This window comes from Lepisosteus oculatus, chromosome 4 (genome assembly GCF_040954835.1).
Source record: "Lepisosteus oculatus isolate fLepOcu1 chromosome 4, fLepOcu1.hap2, whole genome shotgun sequence".
NCBI lineage: Eukaryota > Metazoa > Chordata > Actinopteri > Semionotiformes > Lepisosteidae > Lepisosteus > Lepisosteus oculatus.
This window is the reverse complement of record NC_090699.1, coordinates 64659157-64678777: the sequence shown is the minus strand read 5'-3', so window position 1 is coordinate 64678777 and position 19621 is coordinate 64659157. Positions and strand designations below refer to the sequence as shown.

The 19621-nt window shown below is 48.4% G+C and overlaps 3 protein-coding genes across 4 annotated transcripts; 1 reads left to right on the top strand and 2 right to left on the bottom strand.

Annotated features, from left to right (window-relative positions):
* Window positions 1-6: 6 nt before the first annotated feature.
* On the bottom strand, window positions 7-6315 carry abhd14a (abhydrolase domain containing 14A). Of its 2 annotated transcripts, XM_015348184.2 has the most exons (6): window positions 6254-6315; window positions 5821-5941; window positions 4520-4799; window positions 3642-3757; window positions 2282-2517; window positions 7-1343 (listed from the first exon to the last, which is right to left on the bottom strand). In XM_015348184.2, the coding sequence occupies exons 3-6, from the start codon at window positions 4777-4779 to the stop codon at window positions 1161-1163; spliced, it is 795 nt and encodes a 264-aa protein (XP_015203670.1). In that variant the 5' UTR covers window positions 4780-4799; window positions 5821-5941; window positions 6254-6315; the 3' UTR covers window positions 7-1160. The 2 variants fall into 2 exon arrangements, with proteins under 2 accessions (XP_015203670.1, XP_006631116.1); XM_006631053.3 differs by lacking the exons at window positions 5821-5941; window positions 6254-6315 and adding an exon at window positions 5606-5814.
* A 547-nt stretch (window positions 6316-6862) lies between these two features.
* Window positions 6863-12176, top strand: tmem115 (transmembrane protein 115). The gene is made up of 2 exons (XM_006631139.3): window positions 6863-8966; window positions 11346-12176. Exons 1-2 carry the CDS (start codon window positions 8110-8112, stop codon window positions 11566-11568), a joined length of 1080 nt encoding a protein of 359 aa, XP_006631202.1. The 5' UTR covers window positions 6863-8109; the 3' UTR covers window positions 11569-12176.
* A 2240-nt stretch (window positions 12177-14416) lies between these two features.
* On the bottom strand, window positions 14417-19438 carry cyb561d2 (cytochrome b561 family, member D2). Its single transcript, XM_006631052.3, has 4 exons — window positions 19315-19438; window positions 17261-17509; window positions 16873-16910; window positions 14417-16447 (listed from the first exon to the last, which is right to left on the bottom strand). The coding sequence occupies exons 2-4, from the start codon at window positions 17385-17387 to the stop codon at window positions 15944-15946; spliced, it is 669 nt and encodes a 222-aa protein (XP_006631115.2). The 5' UTR covers window positions 17388-17509; window positions 19315-19438; the 3' UTR covers window positions 14417-15943.
* Between the last annotated feature and the right edge of the window lie 183 nt (window positions 19439-19621).

Genomic DNA, 19621 nt, shown 5'->3' with positions numbered 1-19621 from the left:
TGCAACTTGTTAATAATCAATTTCTTTATAGCAGTTATATATACAGCCCAGCAATCATTTAACAAATGAGCACTAAAAGTATCAAACATGTCATTGCTTATTAGCAAAGGCTGCCTTTCAGCTCAGTTAAACTCCATTTTCCCTCTGTTCCACAGGGAATTTATTTTCTCGTTTACTTAAGCAGTCTTGCATTTTTTAAATAGAAATTCGACAGTGTTTAATTTAATGGCGTTTATTCTTTAAATAACACTGTATCAATGCTACACACACAAAAAGATGAAATGCAAGCTTATAACTGCAGCATTAAGTACAACGGACTCAAAAGAGATATTTAAACAAAAATACAGCATAACTTCAGCATGAAATAAATCTTCTGCTCTACTGTACAGGCTACAGCAGCTGAAACACGGGCAGAGTGATTATTGCTGGACAGTTGTTTAACACTGAATTAAAATACAGCACTGCCTCACCTATTAAATGCCAAAACAAAGCCTGGCCCTTTAAGGAAAATAAATTAGATAGTGGTTACAGTGACAAGTGGTACTTTAGTTGCACACAGAAAAAAAACAATTTACAAGCATCATGAGGGAGGGCTTGTTTGGTTATTTGCTTATTTTTAAGTCCAAGAAAGCTTGTTTTAATTTGAATTCAAAGCTTCCAAAGTTTGTTTTACTAAAAGTATTTTTCAATACCGAAAAAAAAAATTACAGCAACCTTTGAAATTAATAACAAAACAACTATAAAACTCAGATAATGCCTACACAAACGTAGCAGAAAATGCAGGAAATCATGTTGTGTTAAGACAGTGGAGAGTGGTGATGCTATAAAATGAAGCCCATCATGCTGTTGTTACATCTGAGTGAATGAGCAGAACTGCCCCTGAGTTGTTTTATTAAGATTTCTGCTTTCCCAAATGACCTGCTGCGACCCACTCCCAACCCCACACAACACAGAGGGCGTTTTACACGAGCATCTAGGTGTGGATCTCCGATTGTCTCGCTCCTAAAACGGGGTACATCCTCACATCCCTCGATTCCCACTTCTATCTTTGTGTGCCAGTGCTGCTCCTGCAGCCTCTAGTGACCTGGAGAGAAAGAGCACCACCCCCCCCTCCCCCCTTCCATCCACTCAGTCAGGCCCGCTCGTCCAAGACCCCTCCCTCACTCCAGCTTGCTCAGGAAGTCCAGCAGCGCCTGGTGGAACTCCTTGGGCCGGTCCAGGTAGCAGGCGTGTCGTGCCCCGGCCAGCTGCACCACGGAGTGATGGGGCAGCTGCCTCAGGCTCTTCAAGGACTGGGCTCCCAGGCCGTTGTCCTGCTCTCCATACACTATCAGAGTCGGGGTCTGGTTTGGGAGGGGGGGGCAAAGACAGAAAGGAGAGTCAGTGCGGGTTTTCCGCTCCTGGACGGAGGTGATGCCGATTGACCGGAAGATGCCCGATTTGGACATCGCAGCACCCGTCTCTAAAAACAAGCCCAGCTACTCTGCCTCGATCAGTCTTCCTCCTTTTGCATCTAACGTTATAGAAATGCTCATTAGAATTCAACTTAATGCGTGGCAGTACCATTCAAGGGCTGATGCAACATGGATTCAGAAAAAGACGACCCTGACTAATGACTAATTTACTCATTGAGTAAAAGACAGACTTCCTGATGAAGTTACGGAAGATTACGGAATCGCAAGTGGCGAACGTTTAATGCAACGCACATTATCGGGCTGAAAGCTAGTTAACGGAAAGTCACAGAGATACAGATAAAGCTGAAAATTCAAATTGTGTCGAACTTAACTCTAAACTCTCTATCAAAACTCCGCAATATCCAAGCAAGAATCCAAATCGCTACTCTTGTTCTTGACTTTTCTTGCACAGCCCTGAAAAGTCATCGTAAAGGACTGAGTAGTCAGCTTCACAGTATTGCACTGTAAAGCATTCTGAAATCCGCCAAACAGGTTTAACGCCCGATGGCATCATGGACTTGAGTGCTGAAAATCTCGCCAACTTTAAATCCCACAACTCCTGTGAAATCAGTGGTGTTCCTGCGCGGAATTTTTAAAGAAGCTGCGAAACACGGATTCATCAACCTTCTGCTGCTCAAACATTAGCTCTCGTGCGCCACCTAGTGTGCACAACTCGCAACTACTACTACATAACCCCCGTTTCAATTCCCTGCTTTGCCACACAAATTGCTCATCCTGCTCTCAGTGCCCAAATCAACATTGAACATATTTTAATTTCTGTATAGATTTACAGCCGAAAGACATGCGTGGGAACCCCTTGGCAATACCTGGATGCTCTGATACTGCTCTGCAGTGTGACTCTTGGTGTCCACAGGTGCAATGGGGACGAAGCCCTTGATCCGTGAGCTGTGCAGCATCAGGAAGGGGAGCGAGTATCGGCCGCTCATGGAGGGACTGACCACAACGGGGGCCTTCAGGCCCAAGGAGTCCAGGAAGCGAAGCAGCAGGTCCGCCCGGTTCTGATCCGTCTTTATGGCATCGGAGTCCGGAGAGCTACCAAAGCCTGCCAGGGGAAAGACCGCGCACTTATCCGGGGGGGGGTTTCCCATTGCAGACCGTGAGACTGCGCTCCCTCCACATCTCGAGACACAGGAGCAGCGCTGCCTGAGCCTGAACAGAATAATAATTCCTCACGCTTGTCTTGCGCTTTCTCTGGACACTCCACTCGGAGCGCTTTACAGGTAACGGGGATCCCCTCCGCCCCCACCAGCGTGCAGCCCCACCTGGATGATGTGACGGCAGCCAGAGCGCGCCAGTCCGCAGCCCACACACCTGCTCTCAGTGGAGAGGCAAGCAGAGTGATGAAGCCAGTTTATGAGGAGGCCATAACTGGGACAGGCCAAGAGGGGAATCTGAGAAATGAAACTGGGATCTTGTAATGACCACAGAGAGTCAAGACGTCAGTTTTATGTCTCATCTGAAAGAAGGCGCCTTTTTGACACTGAAGTGTCCCAGCCACTATACTGGGGCATTAAGACTCACACAGACTGCTGGGTGAGCGCCCCCTACTGGCCACGCTAACACCTCTTCCAAAAACAAAAACCAAGTAGTATGGATATGTTTAAGCATTTATCTTCTTCCCTAATGTTTTTTGCAACGTTAACCTTGTTTTCCCCCTTTTTCCATATATGACAGGAAAAGCTACAACAGTGTGTGGAAGACCGAGTCAAAAGGTCAAGACAGTGACTGTGCACGGGAAAGGTTTTTCTGTTTGCACCCAAGACCACTGCCTTGGGTGCAAACTAAAGCCTGTGATTCTTCACACCCATTCAACCAGAGAGAAATGAAACAGACTGCAGGATGCCGAATGGCATCTTCCTGTACTGTTTGTTTGACTTCTGACACTGCCCCTTTCCCTGTATGTTCCTTTGATATGTTAAAGTCTTGCCTACTTTTAATGTATAAAAAGGAAAGTGTAACTTCAGTCCAGTGAGCATGTCTTACTGAGTGCTAGGGGAAACCCTTTCTCTGCGATATTCTCCCCTTCAGCTGACTGAATTAAAGATCTCTGTTGACAATCTCCTAACCTGAGTGAAGACTGAGTTTTCTTTGACAAGCGCCACAGCTGTACTTTTCAGAAACTGGCACAACAGAGTGGAGAAACTAAATGACATGCTGAGCTCTTACCTGGCAGGTCCAGAGCCACAGCCTGGTAGCCGTTTGTCGCCAGGAGCGTCAGGGTACCCAGGTCCAACCAGTTCTTGGAGGTGAATGACTGACCGTGCAGCAGAACAACCTGCAGTCTAGACAAGAGGCAGAAAAGCTGCACTGGGTGGAAAAAAAAACAGCAGCGCCTCTAAGAGGGCAAGACAGCTCCTTTACCTCCCCATTAAACGCCCGCCTTATACCTTGTGTACCTCACATAATACTCCAGGATACATAAGCTGCACTTTAAATAAATAAACCGCTCTTTTTATGCCCCAAATTTCAGGGTAGTACAAATTAGCTTGCGGCCTACATTCAAATACAAGTAAAAACAAAACTGGAAGATAATGTGGCTGTGGACATATTTATCTCCAGAGTGATGAACTGTCACCGAGTACCATAACAACCACATTTCTGCCAGGTTCCGGAGCGAGCTGCTGCTATGGAGGGACTAAAACTCCTATTCATTTTCAGCGACGAGATCACAGCACACTTTTGCAGTCAAGAAGGAGGGGATCCTGGGTGCTGAAGAGCACGGGGAACTGTCAGGCTGTAAGGCGGGTTGGAGGGGACGGAGATGGAGAGGGGGGGAAGGAACAGGTCTCTGTGAGCTTGAAATGGGAAGCAAGAGGAGTTTTAGAGGACAAAAGCATGGCCTTGATCCAAGCATCACTTGCATTTGGTCTTTTAAACTCCTCTCCATTTTCCTTTATTTAGCTAAAACGGGGAGAACCGTTTTTTTCACGTCAGCCTTTTTTTCCCAGCTTCCGCAGTCCGGATGTCTGGACGCGGCTGATATCCGGGGGAACGCAGCAGAGCATCTCCTCTCCTCTCCGGCCTCGCACTACCGGCCCACTCACCTGCCCTGCGGCCGCGTCCCTCCCGCATCGGCAGGCAGCGCCACCCTGAAGTGCAGCGGCGGGTCGCCGGGCAGGCGCTCCGAACGGACCGTGATGTTGGGCGCTGCGGGCGCCGGGGTGGCGCCGGGGAGGCCCATCTTCTGCACGTCCAGGGAGGGCTCCATGCTGCCCTGGCGGATGGCCGGCAGCAGCAGGTACAGGAGCAGGGTGGCCAGCAGCACCAGGCCCAGAACCGCCAACCGGTTCCGCAGGAAGTTCATCCCCGCCGTCCCTGTGCCGTCTGGAGAACGGAGGAGGAGGAGGAGATGGGGGAAGGAGAGGAGTGAAACGCTCTTTCGGCGAAGCCGGATGGACACGCGGCGCTCCGAGATAAGAGAGGTCTGAAGTTGTCTGTTGCCTCACACGAAGGCGATTGATGCTCGGATGGAACCCATCTGAAAAAATGCAAATTTGCTGGGAAAGGCGTTTCAGAACAGGTTACTGGGGAGGGCTTCAGGGAACCCGCTTGGCGCCAGCGTGCACTCCGAAGCCCAGCGTGAGGAGGTTTTCACACCTTTCCTCGTCTGACATCAGTCTTCAGGCCACCTTGTCACGGAGTATGGAGTGAAACACTAAGCCTCCACACGGAAAGCGTGGCAGGAGCCGTGAGAGTCTTAACAAAGTAAGACAAGAGCGCACTGCTAACATTTAAACTTGGGAAGAATGCTGAGCAAACCGCCAAAGTTCACGGCCTGCTATGCAGCCCTCATCTTAAATGACGTTGCAGGCTCTGTCTCCCGAAGACAGCTCAAGCCAGAACTGTAGAATGAACCCCGTTTCTTAAATACAGCTGAGACTTCCTGGTGACATGCACTGCTATTCAACTTTGTGCATGTCACAATTACCCCAAATCAACTCAAGAGCACGCAAAAAAAAAAGTTAGGGGGGAAATTACACCAGTGGCAACGCGTTTTAAAACTATAAAACAAAATATCAATGACATCAATTATTCACAAAATTAAAGCTAGTGGCGAACATATTTTAAATGAGACATTAAACCCCCTCGCTCTACCTATGGTCTTGCAATTTGCACGTTATGATACTTACACACTCTGTCGTGGGCGTCTTAACGCTGTTAAAAGAGAACAAAAAAACTACGCAGTCCTTCAGAAATTAAGCTGGCGATGTTTTCGTTAAACACCATACGTTAAAATATAGCGAAATACCGACAAGCTTTGACACAATGTAAATAGAAACGCTATGCAATTACTAAACATAATGATATCGCACGTCAGGTGCCTTGGTCTTATTTGTAAACTTACGTCAAGACTCGAGACACCTAGGTCTTCCGGTTCAGCGACTTCCGTCCACGCTCTCGCGGGGAGCTGGGGGGGATTGTGGGATATGGCAGGTTCCGGTCTGCCCCTGTTCACTGCCTCACAGCTAACACAATGGAAAAATAAAAATAAAAAACGATGAAAAAGTTGTAAACGATTTATTATTCAGTCTCGGGAACTACGACAGCTTCGACAAAGAAGTAAATACACGCTTGCGAGAACCAAAAGAAAAATGCATCCTCCGTCGTAAAAATGACACGATGTCCTCCAATAACAGATTTTTCCCAACTTTTATTGAATATCAAATAGTACAAAGAAGAAAATAAATCCCAAAAAGATAAGTGAACAAAAAGCACAGAACAATACGCAGGCAGAGGTGATTACAAATCTGAAAACAATACGTTCACAAATTACATACACTAGCAGCGTTTTTTTTTTCCTCGTTATTGACAACGGATTTTGTGTTGTGTGGGGTCAGGCTGTATAACGTACAGGAAATCCCATATCCCACAACTCCCTGCGAGAGCACAGCAGACACGATAACCTGGTTTATGCAACAATTCTTTTTTTTAAATAGGTTTTTATTTAAACACCAGACATACAAAAAAAGCAGCCATGATATACAATATAGACAGAAATGAACACTTCACAGCCAGAGGAATTCACGATTGTAAAAGCTAAAAATGATACTTTTTACATGTTTTCACAGAGGCATATTATATAAATTGGTTCAGTTTCGTGTTGATATTAGTTTGCTTTAAGGTGAAGAATGATTGTATGATATATATGCGTTATACAGGTTTTCCCTGAAACCGATTAAATTGAGATTGACGTTCGAACGACAAGTGGGCAAACCTACAATTAATCAGGCTTATTCGCTTTCGTTTTTCAGACCAGAGTAGGTTAATAGCCACTAACGAAGACTTCAGACCAGCGGGCGTGACGGGGGGCTGTGACGAGATGTCACAACATGACAGATCAAAGGTGACCTCAAGTGCATGAAACAGAAAAACAAGCACTTCTGTTTCACCCACACACGCCAGCTCACTGCCATCACCTACTACAGCGCATCTGGGAAAAAACAAAAACTCAGTTTCCCATAAGCCTCTGCCTTCCCCAACGCCCCTCAGAGCGCATGCGCGCTCGACGCTCCTTGATGTGTTGGTGACGGTGGCAGAGGCCAGGTAGTACTGGGAGTGTCTGGGGAGTTTTCATTTCGGCGAGAAATACCTGAGCTAAGCGGCGCCGGAAAGTCCGAATCAAGTGAAAAAAAAAGAAATAAAACCCGTGATCTTCGCAAAACAATCACTAGCTGTGCTGTTTTAAAGGGGTCATGACACTTTCGTTTTCATTAGCGGGGCCTGTCGAGACAGGAGAGTCCTCGGGCAAGCCTGTGGATTGAGGCCGGGCTGGAGCAGTAGGGAGGGCGGCGGAAAGGATCGCCCGGAGAGCGCACAGCCCCGCTGCGGGGTGGGAGTCCGCACCGTGAACAAAACAGGAGGTAACGCCGCTGTCTTGAGATTAACAGGACGTCGAAATCCGACGACGGGACGTGCAGGGGGTCGCGGTTCGCGCCTGCACCGATTCAGAGACCTCTGAACCAGCACGGGGGGGGGGTGGAGTTTTGTTTTGGGGGGCTCAGGTCGCTTTTTGTGGGTGGTGCACGCGTGACCCCCTCAGCTGCTCTGCCACCTCACCGGGGCGCGTAATGAGGTCTAGTGGCGTGAGCGACTTTCTTAAATGGAAAGAAAAGTTGCCACTGGAACAGCTCGGGCGACGAAGGGAGGCATCTGGTAATTGCCGGGGGTGAAGACTGCATCTCTGTTATGTAATGATCAGCATCAGAGGAGCGCGAACAGTGGCCTAGGAAGACGAGGGCCTGAGTTTTTTTCCCAACCCTATTGCTTCATAACGATTGCTTTTTTTTTTTCTTGCCCTTGGACTGTAAGGGACTTAGACTTGTCGACATCCCCGCTGTACACTGCTTGTGTAAACAAGCTGCGCCCGTCCTCTGGGCTATTTTTACAAGTGTTCAGGGACCAGAGCTGAGGTCTGTCAGTGAGGCATTTTCACAGCGGACCCAGGGACACGGGTGTTAAGGAGGGCACTCCCTGCCTGGGCGTCTGCTGTCTGGACGCTGGATGTTGCCCGTCGGCGCGGTGCCTCGATCTACGGGCTCCTCGGTCGTGTTCGTCTTCGCCCGCCTCTGCTGATCCGGCAGATCCGAGCTTTTCCGGGTCCTCGTCCGCGGGGGAACCTTTTCGGGGGCCGGCGATGAACCGCTACCTGCCCGTGGCCCGCCAGCACTTCCTGGCCGCGCTGGCCAGCACCAGCGTGGTGGTCAAGTCCATCTGCGCCACGGTGCTCCTGCTGTACCTCCTGTCCTGGGCGGTGGACACGGTCTACGTCCTGGGGGTGACCCCGGGCTACCTCTTCCCCCCTAACTTCTGGATCTGGACTCTGGTGACCCACCCCGTCGTGGAGCGGCACGTCTGGGGCGTGGCGGTCAGCCTGGGGACGGTGGTCACCGCCGGCCGGCTGCTGGAGCCCCTGTGGGGGGCGCTGGAGCTGCTCGTCTTCTTCGCCGTGGTCAACGTCTCGGTGGGGCTCCTGGCCGGCTTCTCCTACCTGCTCACCTACGTCGCCACCTTCAACCTGGACTACCTGTTCGAGGTGCGGGTCCACGGCATGCTGGGCTTCCTGGGCGGGGTGCTGGTGGCCCTGAAGCAGACGATGGAGGACTCCACGGTGCTGAGGGTGCCCCAGGTGCGGCTCAAGGTGGCCCCCACGCTGGTCCTGCTGGCCCTGGCCCTGCTGCGGCTCACCACGCTGCTGGCGACGACGGCGCCCCTGGCGGCCTACGGCTACGGCGCCCTGTCGGGCTGGGTCTACCTGCGCTTCTACCAGAAGCACAGCCGCGGCCGGGGGGACATGTCGGACCACTTCGCCTTCGCCTCCTTCTTCCCCGAGATCCTGCAGCCCGCGGTGGGGCTGGTGGCCGGGGTGGTGCACGGCCTGCTGGTGAGGCTGAGGGTCTGCCGCAAGACCGTGAAGCGATACGACGTGGGGGCTCCCTCCTCCATCACCATCAGCCTGCCGGGCACCGACCCCCAGGACGCCGAGAGGAGGAGGTAGGTGCAAAAACCTGCCGCGCCCTGCTGCTGGTGACGCCTCTGTGAGCACAGTAACGCACCGGACGCTCGCGGGATTGGTGGGGAGGCTGCTGTACAAGCTCATGCAATATTCAGTTCAATTCAGTTTATTTTTATATAGCTTGAACTTGAACTTTATTGCCATATGTAACCGGTACTGGTACAATGGAATTCTTACTGACAGAGAGTCTCTCGATTGTAAAACAAGTGTAAAACACAAGACAAAGTGCAAACAGTGCATCAAGACAATGTACAAGCAAACAGTAGACAATGTGCAAGTAAACACGTAGACAGTTTGAATGTAAACAATACAGACGTGTAAACAATGACTGGAGATGTGCAATAGATGAGAAATCATAAAGAGGTAGATGGTGATGGTGTAGGTGTGGTCCGAGGGGGGTGGCTAAATGTGTTCGTCAATCTCAATGCTTGTGGATAGAAGCTATTGAAGAATCTAGTGGTAAGTGTCCGTATGCTCTTATATCTCTTGCCTGAGGGCAGTGGGGTGAAGAGCTCATGCCCGGGGTGGTGACTGTCCTCTGTGATGGCCAGAATTGTACCACGGCAGCGGTCCTCATAGAGCTGTTTAATCTCGGTGAGACCGCAGCCGATGATCTTCTGGGCCATATTGACCATTCTCTGCAGTGCCTTTCTTTCTCGCGAAGAGGTGTTGCCATACCACACGGTGATCCCGTTGGTGAGGATGCTCTCGATGGTGCAGCAGTAGAAGTTCACCAACACATGTATTGGCATCCCCCATCGCTTGAGGCACCTCAAGAAATAAAGGCGCTGCTGAGCCTTCTTCATAGGGCCCTTCACAACAAGGTTGCCCCAAGGCGCTTAACCGTGCAAGTGACCATACATTTTGTCAGTACAGAAGACCAGAAGACAACGGAGGAGAGGAACCAAAACCATCTCAGTAAGGACCTCTAGGGGTCTAAGGTCAACTGGCTGCCCAACCCCTTTGGGCATGCTAACATTATATCATTTTAAAAAAAAGGAAGCGATGAGGGTATTCATCCATCCATCCATCATGTCTTCTGTGTGTCAGTACTCCATGCAGATCTCTGTAGACCAGTAAATTCCTCCTAAACAATAGCCGTATCCACGATGTCCCTCTCGGATCCATGGCAGGATATACCATCCAGCTCAGATGGCGCCCAGCCCGGAAGCCATCCGGACATGTGGGGAGGAGAATGCAATATGATTCGCATCCGGACTTGTGACTGGGAGGTTGCGGGTTCAGCTCCCAGGTGGGACACGCTGCTGTTGTCCCCTTGAGCAGAGCCCCTCACCTGGCTCGTTCCAGTACAGCAGCGCCCTGCTGTGTAAAAGTGGGCGCATGTTAGCCACTCTGGACAACGGCAGCGGCGGCCAGATCCGTTAGTTTGGGGGGCAGTCGTGTCCGAAGCAGTCGTGCGCGGTCAGAAAGCACACCCTCCCAGTAACGGCAGCAAGGCGTGTGTCTTACTGAAAGTCTCACCTACCACTTTGCTCGATTATTTTCCGTGAGCGAAGAGCACAGGACGGGATTTGAACCTCTCAAGCCCCTTGACCCTGCGAAACTGTCTGGACGGAAAACAAAACCTCTGAAAATGGAAGCCTCCCTCCTTGTACATTTTTAGAGTGGTTCCATTTGTTTAGGGAGAAAGAAAAATACTGTTTCTAGCACAGATACATTTGCTAATGAATGGTTCGCGCTGGGATATTGTCGGGCGATCTGCAGGCGATGGGGGGACAAAGCCGGAGCCTCGGAATCCTATAAATACATGCAGATGCGCAGGTAGGAAAGACGCCCCTCTCGTGCTCTCTCACTGAGCCACGCTGGGCGGAGAAGTGTTAGTTTCCAGCTGGGCTGCTGTGGGTTACCTCTGACATCACCAGTCCAGTAATCCTAACCTGCACGCCGCTGTCTGCTGCAGACTGGGCGAGTGCGGGAGTGAAGGTGGAGTATTCTGAGTTAAGACATACAGTCCACAATCCATTTATACTTACGTTGCGCATAATTCAGTCTCTACCTGGGTATTTCTTACAAAACATGTAGCATGCTATCCTGACTTAGGAAATCTGTGACTTGTATGTTACAGACACTAGACCCTTGAAGGGAAGTATCCTGTTCTGTAAATCCAAGAATGCAAAGTGCAAACCTGTGCTTTAGGCAGAACATTTAAATGGAGCTGCTACTGTCCACCCTGCTCGCTGCTGCACATCATCTGTACCGTCTAAAGAGGAGCTTTGCCGATTGAAAATTCCCTGGTTCCAGTTTTTCATTTGCTCAGATGTCCAAGGCTGAAAAAGCCATGTGCAGGAAGTGAAAGACACAGGATCTTGACTTGGGTTATATTTTGATTTTTGCAGACAGCTGGCCCTGAAGGCCCTGAATGAGCGTCTCAAGAAAGTGGAGGACCAGTCGGCCTGGCCCAGCATGGAGGACGAGGAGGAGGAGGACGAGGGGCGCGCCGACGTGCCTCTCCTCGCGGGGCGAGAGGCCCTGTCCGCAGGGGCTGCCAGCGCGGCGCAGAGCGGCTCGGGACAGGAGTCCAGCATCATCAGCTTTGAGGACGCCCCCTCCAAATCCTAACGCTGAGTGGGCTGAGCCCCGGTCTGAGGGACACCCATTCACATACGTGTGACACAGAGTGCCAGGCTGTCGAAAGGACACCTCCACCCCTCTCCCCCTCTCCTGCCCCAGCTCACTAGGGTTTTGGACGACGAACAGGAAAAAAAAATCAATCTTAAAAAGTGTTTTATTCCTGGAGGTGGGAGATGGTGAGGGGTGGGGGTACAGCATCAGTTTTATAGAGAGAAAATGTAGTGGTCAGATGCAATCCCCCCCCCCCTCCTTCTTTCAGCAAAATAGATCTAAATGGAGTTGCGTGTGTCTGCCGGACAGTTTCTCCCGAACTGCTGGACACGCTTGCTGGAATTCCATGGCCGACGTCTGTATTTCGTGTTTCCTTACTAAAGTAGGTTTCTGCTGAAAGCACTACAGTTTTGCAGTTTGTAGGTCACCCTCTTGTGCTGCCAGAAATTCATGGTCAAGTCCTATTTGTAAGCTTTTTTTTCCCTCACGAAGAGCATTACAAACTTTAGGATTGCCTGCAGACACTCTCTGTACCTATTTTTGTTTAATTGCTTAGAAATCTATTTGTACTTCAATAAATCTTTGATCTTGTGACATATAATATACTTTATCATTGAGGTACTCGCTTATTCAGAGGTTTCCAATATTAAAACGCATTCCACTCATTCATTTCTAAGGGTCCTCTTGGGTGTTTTGTAGCCGATTTTGTTCAAACAGAATAAGTACTTTAAAAAATATTTTTCATTTCTCTTGTGTGGAGAAAAACTCAATCAGTGGTGCTTGATTTAAAGCAATTGGAGGATTTTTCTGAATTAAACCAGAGTGCAGAGTTTTTCTATTGAGTCTGTTTAGTGCTTATCTATCATACCTACATGAGGTGTGTAAATTACTGCAGTGACGAAGGATGAATCTGCAGTGTCAAATAGTGTCATTTCCTGCAAGGTCAACACTTTTTTTTTCAGAGAAATTCAAATTTCAGTACAACCTAGAATTTATAACGCTAGAAATAATCATTGCTCTCTTTACATACAAATTGAAAAAAGGCGAATATAGAAAGTGATGTATAATTTGTCCAGTTGCTGGAATTGTTGTGGGGAACTGTATATGTATATTGGTTAAAGCTCACACTTCAAAACCTCAGAGGGAAAATGTTCTCTTTCCAAGACCAAGATTTTGCAGAAACAATGTGTTTTTATCATTTGCTGTTGCGAAGATACCTTTTCTGAATTAAGTTTTTTTTTTCATAATGTGGAATAAAGGACTCCTGTATCATTAAACTCTCCTGACCTTGGGGTGGCTACATTTTAAAAACAGCCTCAGATCCTCAGTGTCTTTATACCACTGGCATACATTGGAAGATAATAAAAAAGATTAAATGGTATAATGGTGATGGTATCTGCGGGGCGGATCGGTCACTTAAATAAAAAGATCAATCTGATTCAGCTTAACAACCTAAAAGAGCATAAACAAAAAAAGAATTAGTTTTGGACAGATCCTACCCAAAGAAATATTTTAATCAACATAGAACCCATTTTAAAATTGAAAAATATGGATTGATATAGGCCAGAATATTATCAGAAACTATTTTCAAGGAAACTTCCTTAACAGTAATACAAAAACAAAATCTGTCACTGGTGTTGGGTCCTGATTTCAATACAATTCCCTAATCCCTGTCATTTAATAAAATGAAGTTAACACTCTGACTCCTGCTTGTGTTACAGCTGATAGATTGCAGACAGTCTGTCCTTTCTGTAAATGTAAGGTATTTTCATAATCGAGACCCTGAATAGGATGGAGGGAGCATTTCTAAATTTCTGATTTGGGAAAAATAGATTTGATTGCTCTTTATATCACTGCAGTAATACTTAATGGCCACCAGTTGTCAGTGTAACCCCTGTAGCTGAAGGAGCCTTAAGGTCTCGGGTGTTTTAGAGGTGGTAATGCGCAGTTGATTGACAAGTAGACTTTTGAGCACTCCCTGGATTTGGTCATCGCAGTATTATATCTGGCGACGCAGATAGTAAAACAGTAAGTCCTGCTCTTATCTGAAGTGCTAGAGAAACATATCTTGGAACAGGAAGGAGAGTAGAGCATTCCAAAATAGACACAGTTAACAAAGCAACAATAATAAACTGTGGCTCAAAAGGAAGTATCCTGATATCTGGACACATGATATCCGGAACCTTTTTTTCCGTAACATACACCGTGCTGTGTAAACCTCATAAACACTAACCCTGATCTCAAAAAATAAAAGGCACAGACTTTATAGAATGAGAATTAATTCGTCTTCAGCCAAACTAGCATCGAGGAAAATAAGCATCTAGAAAAAAAAATGAGTTTTGGAGTTGGGGTCAGAAGTCGGACCATTTCTAACGGTTACCGTAAGCTAGCTGATGCATCTGCCTCACAAATCAGGCTTCAGCAGGAAGCTCTGAAAAACCACAAGGGCTGAGATACGAGCCTCAGAAGGCTTGTGTGACAGGAAACCAGCTCATGGTGCTCACAAGTGCTCAGAACATTACTTGCCTTGTTGTGCAGCTCAATCCTTCTGAAGCAGGCAGGCACGGACATCATCTTGGTTTTTGTAACCACCAAAATGAACTTACCTCCCAGAAGGTTAAAGGATTTAAACATCCGGTGAAGCACCATAAAGTGTTAATATGTTTCCTGCAACGTGGAACACATACTGCTTCTTACAAAAGACAGTTCTTCGCTTTAGGATTCAGTGATGTTGGGTGGGGCAGCTTTGGGAATTTCTTGTGCACGAGGATATACCTTCCATAGTATCGCTAGTAGTCTATATAATAGTTACATAAAGCACAAAAAGGACATTTTGTAGACTAGACAGATTAAACGTGTCTGTATTAGGCAGGATAATGTAAGCAGACAGCATTTCCTCAAACCCAAGGAATTCACGTATATGAACAATAAAACATATTTCAGCACAGTGCATGCACACAATTCAAATCCGTATTTTTTTTTTTAAAATTTACTGGAAAAACAGAATAAAAAAAAAATCTAAAATTTCTTAGCGCCCACTTTCTCGTGTTTGGCATCACGGGCGTTTTAATCAGCGTGAAACCGGGAGCTGGAAGTCCCAACCACGACGTCGATGACCTTCTCCCTTCAAATTCCAAGACAGGAACTAAATGCTTCTCAGCAATAACATCGAGTCAAAGTCCTGAGTGGACCTGCTGACACAGAGACATCCAAAATCCAGCACAGCAGGCATGGACTGCATGGATTTTCCAAAGACCAGGCACAGACAGCACAATAATAACCATAACTGTGGCCAATTAAGTAAATAACCTCCTACATTATGCCATTAAATAAATAACCCCAATACCACAACTAGAATTGAAATCCTGGAAGACTTTCATTAGGAGTAGCCGTGTTCCAAAACACAGCCATGACAAGAAAAATGTAATCTGCTATTTCTAAGCTTTTTCTAAGCAATACTATCGGCAACAGCAACGTGGTACCAGATCTTGGCACTGGGGGACCGCAGTTTGTAACTTACTTACTTGATAAAAGTCCAGCATCTAGCTGCATCACCCACACGTGGCGTCATTATTTCATCTACACCAGTGTGACCTGACTGCTGTGCAAGGTCTTCCGGAAATCCATCATCAGAATAACCATGAGATTTTCATTAGTGACCTTTTTTCCCCTCCAATTTTAACTGCCAAAGATGGGCATTCTGGAATATATTTTTAACATAATAAAAGGCATTAAAATCCCAGAAAATGAATTTTAAACGAAGGGCACACCCACAGAAAAAGCCACAGGCAAATAAATCATCACTTGTTCTTTTCTTTTTTACTGTCCAGTATGGAATCAACCTCTGCTTGCTGCTATGCGAACAATACTGCTGTAGGAGTGGCAGGAATGACGAATTTCACAATGTCAAGCTGACGCACACATCAACGAGGTATATGGGTTTCTGTCCATACTTCTTGTGATCCATCCGCAACGTCCATTCCGACTTCGAAACCTGTTCGGTTACCCATTCGCAAAAAGAGTTTTACTCCTTGAGTTTACACAACTTAAAAAAAAATCCAAATCGACACATGTTAAACTCCACCAAGATGCATTTTTTTGAAACATTGGGTTTTAACAACCCACCAGATTAAAGGAACAAGTAATGGGTTTATTCCATGCTGGAAAGAGGAGAAAGAAAATACACCCGAAGAAGGCCCCACAGCCAAAACGTTGCGTTTCCTTTCTTCTCTTCTCAGCCTGGAATAAACCCATCACTTCTTCCTTTGCAGCCTGCGCGTGCTGACGCAGCTCCCCACCTGAACTACCAGATGAAACAACATGCGGAATTCTGCCTGGAAGGGTTTCTCAGACAGACAGGATGGAGGGCGTGTTACGGTTGGAACCGTTTCTTCGCCACGTAGGAGCTGGTGACCTGGTTCATGATGACCAGTGCGCAGAGGGCTGGGCAGAGGGAGGCCAGGTACCAGCCCAGGCTGTGCACAGCCGTCGTGAACCACAGAGAGCACATGCCAAGCAGGAGGCTGGTGCAGCCCAGCAGGTAGACCACCAGCCCCGAGGTCGCGTGGTAGCGCTTCAGCTTGGCCAGCGACCAGGCCTTGACCAGCTTGGGGTACAGCAAGGAGACCCCACCCAGGGACTGCGCCGCAGCGCACAGGACGGCGGACACGCCGATCAGGCCGTGCCAGGTGGTGAAGTGCAGCTTGTTGTTGAGATACTTGTTGTAGAAGACAGCCGCCAGCCCCAGAACGGCACCGGTGGCAGCCAGGCTCTGCAGTATCCAGTGGTAGCGACCTTTGACCTTGTGGGAAAACCGCTGCAGAGGGGAGCAGTCCGGAGAGAAGAGGAGCAGGGCCTCCGTCATGAGGAAGGAGAACTGGGGGAGGGCAGGAAGGGAAGAGGAATACAAAAAAAGGTTCAGGAAGAAAATAAAGGATGCGTCTGGCCTCTGCCTAACAGGGGTTGCTGTGCATCAGCATTGCTCTATTCCTGATCTATTGGAATAGAATTGGTACACTTAAAATCAGCACCCTCTACCCTAATTATGCATTTTGCCTAATTAGTTACGTGATATATAAAATGCAGAGCATGCTAGGCGGAGCTCCTTTTATCCTGAATTACATTCCTCTCCTTCTTAATTTACTTCTCCTGCTCTTCTCCCTTGGCTGTCCTCATCGCGTGGAGGGAGCAGTCCGTCCCACACCTCGGAATACCAAACAGCAGGACCCGGGGGAGCGCCGTTTCTGGGGGGCGACGCCCGAAAAGGCACGGAAAAGACGCCAGGAAGGAAGTCCTACTTACAGAGAGGGTCATCAGGAAGGGGTGCCAAGAAAACAAGCCTGAAACACAATGAAAGGGGACAGGGGTTCGAGGCTGCAGCAGTCCCAGGCAGTTCTGTCCTGCTCAGCCCCCGAAACTGCAGCATGCTGTCAGACGCTTTCAAAAACCACGGGCTACTGCGAAAGACCCTCCCTGGAGCACCATGGGATCTGCGGCGAGTGTCCCACCCAGAGTGTACCCCGCCTTGCGCCCACTGGTTCCCAGAACAAGGAAGCCAGAGGGCTGCTCCCTAATCCAGCGGCCCCAGAGTGTACCCCGCCTTTCGCCCACTGGTTCCCAGAACAAGGAAGCCAGAGGGCTGCTCCCTAATCCAGCGGCCCCGAAAGGGGGAGGAGGAGGCGGTACTCACTGGTCCCGGGCCGGGCCAGCACCGCGATGAAGACCGTGAACGCCGCGCCCAGGAGGTGGGCCAGGACTCCGGCGGCTCTCCTCAGGTGTCGGTACGCCCTGGTCTCCGGCTCCACTCCCTGCGCCATCCTCGCGGGCCTCCAACCAGACTGCCTCGGGTTCGAGACACGGGGCGGGGCGAGGTCGGGGCCAGCCCCATCCAGGGCTGCCGTCGCTGGGCTCCCCGAAACGCTCCGGCTCCGGTTCGGGGCTGCGCGGGGGGCCGGGAAGGGAGAAAAGGGAAGGGCAGGGATTTAACCGGGGGAGGAGATCACAACGCACACTGGCGCCGCCGCCGAAGACACGCAGGTTGTACAAGCAAAAACAACTGCTTTTTTCACAGAGGTCAATTTTAATGAGTAGTTCAGGTGGGTAGTTCACCTGAAGAAGGCTCCACGGCCGAAACGTTGTGTTCTCTTTCTTCTTTTTCAGCATGGAATAAACCTGTTACTTGTTCAATTTTAATGAGTTACCCCGATGTCCCCCGGAGATACAGAGCGACAGGGAAGGCACCTGCAACAACACTGCGTAGTTTTCCGCTGGGATTCTTTTTTTGTTTGTTTACCTATCAAAACAAACTTTATTTCACATAGGAACAAGTAATAGGTTTATTCCATGCTGAAAAAAAAGAAGAAAGAAAACACAACGTTTCGGCCGTGGAGCCTTCCGAAACGTTGTGTTTTCTTTCTTTTTTCATCATGGAATAAACCTATTAATTGTTCCTGTCCAGCCTACGCATGCTGACGCAGCTCCCCACCTTTATTTCACAAAGACGCTTCACAGTCAGCACGCACTCTTAAAAAAAAAATATTAAACTTGCATCCGTGGAAAACCTTCTCGATCAGCGATTCTCCTTGATCCGTCAGGGCGAGTGCATGAGGGGGCTGGATCTGGTTCCTCCAAGCCCCACCCCTTTCCCCTGTCCTGGCTCTGACACTGCGGTCATCCAGACCCCAGGGGTTCCTTAAACTGAATCATGTTGATATTATTGTATGTTTTGTTAGATCCGATTCGGATAGAGGATATGTTTTTATTGTTAATCTGTTAATTATTTGGGCTAAATACTTCATTCACGAAAGTAAATACTGCTCCCTCTTTTTAATTTAAATTCTATCAGAAATGTAAAAGACATACAATGGACATATGTCAGAAGCATAGTTTCTAGTTCTTACAATTGTGAATTCCTCTGGCTGCGAAGTGTCTTATTTCTGCATCTAATTTAATATTCTGTCTCCCTTTTCGGATTTCTGGTGTATGAATAATATATATATATTTTAAAAAGAAAGTGAACAGGAATTTCCGCCTCCTTTGCCGTTGAGACACGCAGCCGAGGACACGAAAGTTTTACAAGCCCCCCCAAACAAAAACCCCTGTTTTCGAAGAGGTCATTTTAATGAGATACCCTGATATTCCCCGGAGACAGGGTGAGACAGATAAGGCTCCCATGCAAGACAACTCAGTCGTTTTCCACGGGGATATCGCACTCGCTCTTGACACGCTTGGCAGCTTGGATTACTGGCTTGGGGTGATCAATCAACTGAAAGTTAAATTGTAATTTAGCCCGCTGGTGTCAATGCACCAGCTCCACTCCTGAGTGGACAAGGCAGGGAGCCCTAGGATAAGGAGTCCTAATGACGCCCCCCTGTGGTTTCGGTAGCGGTTTCTCAGCCCTGCAATCGAGCACAGCTCCAATCAGAGCGGAAGCTGCACAGCGCCGTTGAAACAGCTCTGAAGCGGTAAAATTAAACACAGAAACAAAAAAAAAGCGATGATTTTATCCTTTAAAAAGCCACCGCTCACCCAAGACCGAGACTGGCATGGACGCAGAATCAGTACCTGCACACCGGCTGGATTTAATTTAAAATGGTCCTTAAGGTTTTCATGTGTAAATAGATGCTTGAATTAAAAAAAAAAACGGTTCAAGAACCTTACGGCTGAACGGTTTAACTTCCTGTCCTTTCCTCGTTCTTAAATTAGGAGCATTAAGTAGAGTAAAGTGCTAGACGCATACCTTACCTGTATCTAACGGGGTGGAAAAGCTTTTATTCTAAGAGTCCCCCCGCAGCGTTTACTTTAAAACGAAACATCACCATCACATCGACTGCTGCTGTTTCGCGACTACAGATTGACACAGGAAGTCGCTTCGCTCTCCTCGGCCAGAGTCCACGTCAATCACAAGGAAGGACTCCGCCCCCTGGCGGGGATCCGCCAATTGAAAGAGAAGACGACACGATTTCCTCGCCTCCCCCTCCCCCCTTTTTCCGGTGTGTTTAGCCCCGCCCCTTCCAACACAGCCGTTCGCCACCCACGTGGCAGCCCTCCT

Bases quoted from the DNA above. Each gene is read 5' to 3' on its own strand.
- cyb561d2 (XM_006631052.3), bottom strand. From the start codon at position 17,387: ATGGCGCAGGGAGTGGAGCCGGAGACCAGGGCGTACCGACACCTGAGG. The intron at 16,911-17,260 runs GTGAGTACCGCC...ATTGTGTTTCAG, and splicing joins GCTGGCCCGGCCCGGGACCA to GCTTGTTTTCTTGGCACCCC. The intron at 16,448-16,872 runs GTAAGTAGGACT...GCCCTCCCCCAG, and splicing joins CCTTCCTGATGACCCTCTCT to TTCTCCTTCCTCATGACGGA.
- abhd14a (XM_015348184.2), bottom strand. From the start codon at position 4,779: ATGAACTTCCTGCGGAACCGGTTGGCGGTTCTGGGCCTGGTGCTGCTG. The intron at 3,758-4,519 runs GTGAGTGGGCCG...CCTCTTGTCTAG, and splicing joins GGGACGCGGCCGCAGGGCAG to ACTGCAGGTTGTTCTGCTGC. The intron at 1,344-2,281 runs GTATTGCCAAGG...CTCCCAAACCAG, and splicing joins AGCAGTATCAGAGCATCCAG to ACCCCGACTCTGATAGTGTA.
- tmem115 (XM_006631139.3), top strand. From the start codon at position 8,110: ATGAACCGCTACCTGCCCGTGGCCCGCCAGCACTTCCTGGCCGCGCTG. The intron at 8,967-11,345 runs GTAGGTGCAAAA...TGATTTTTGCAG, and splicing joins CAGGACGCCGAGAGGAGGAG to ACAGCTGGCCCTGAAGGCCC.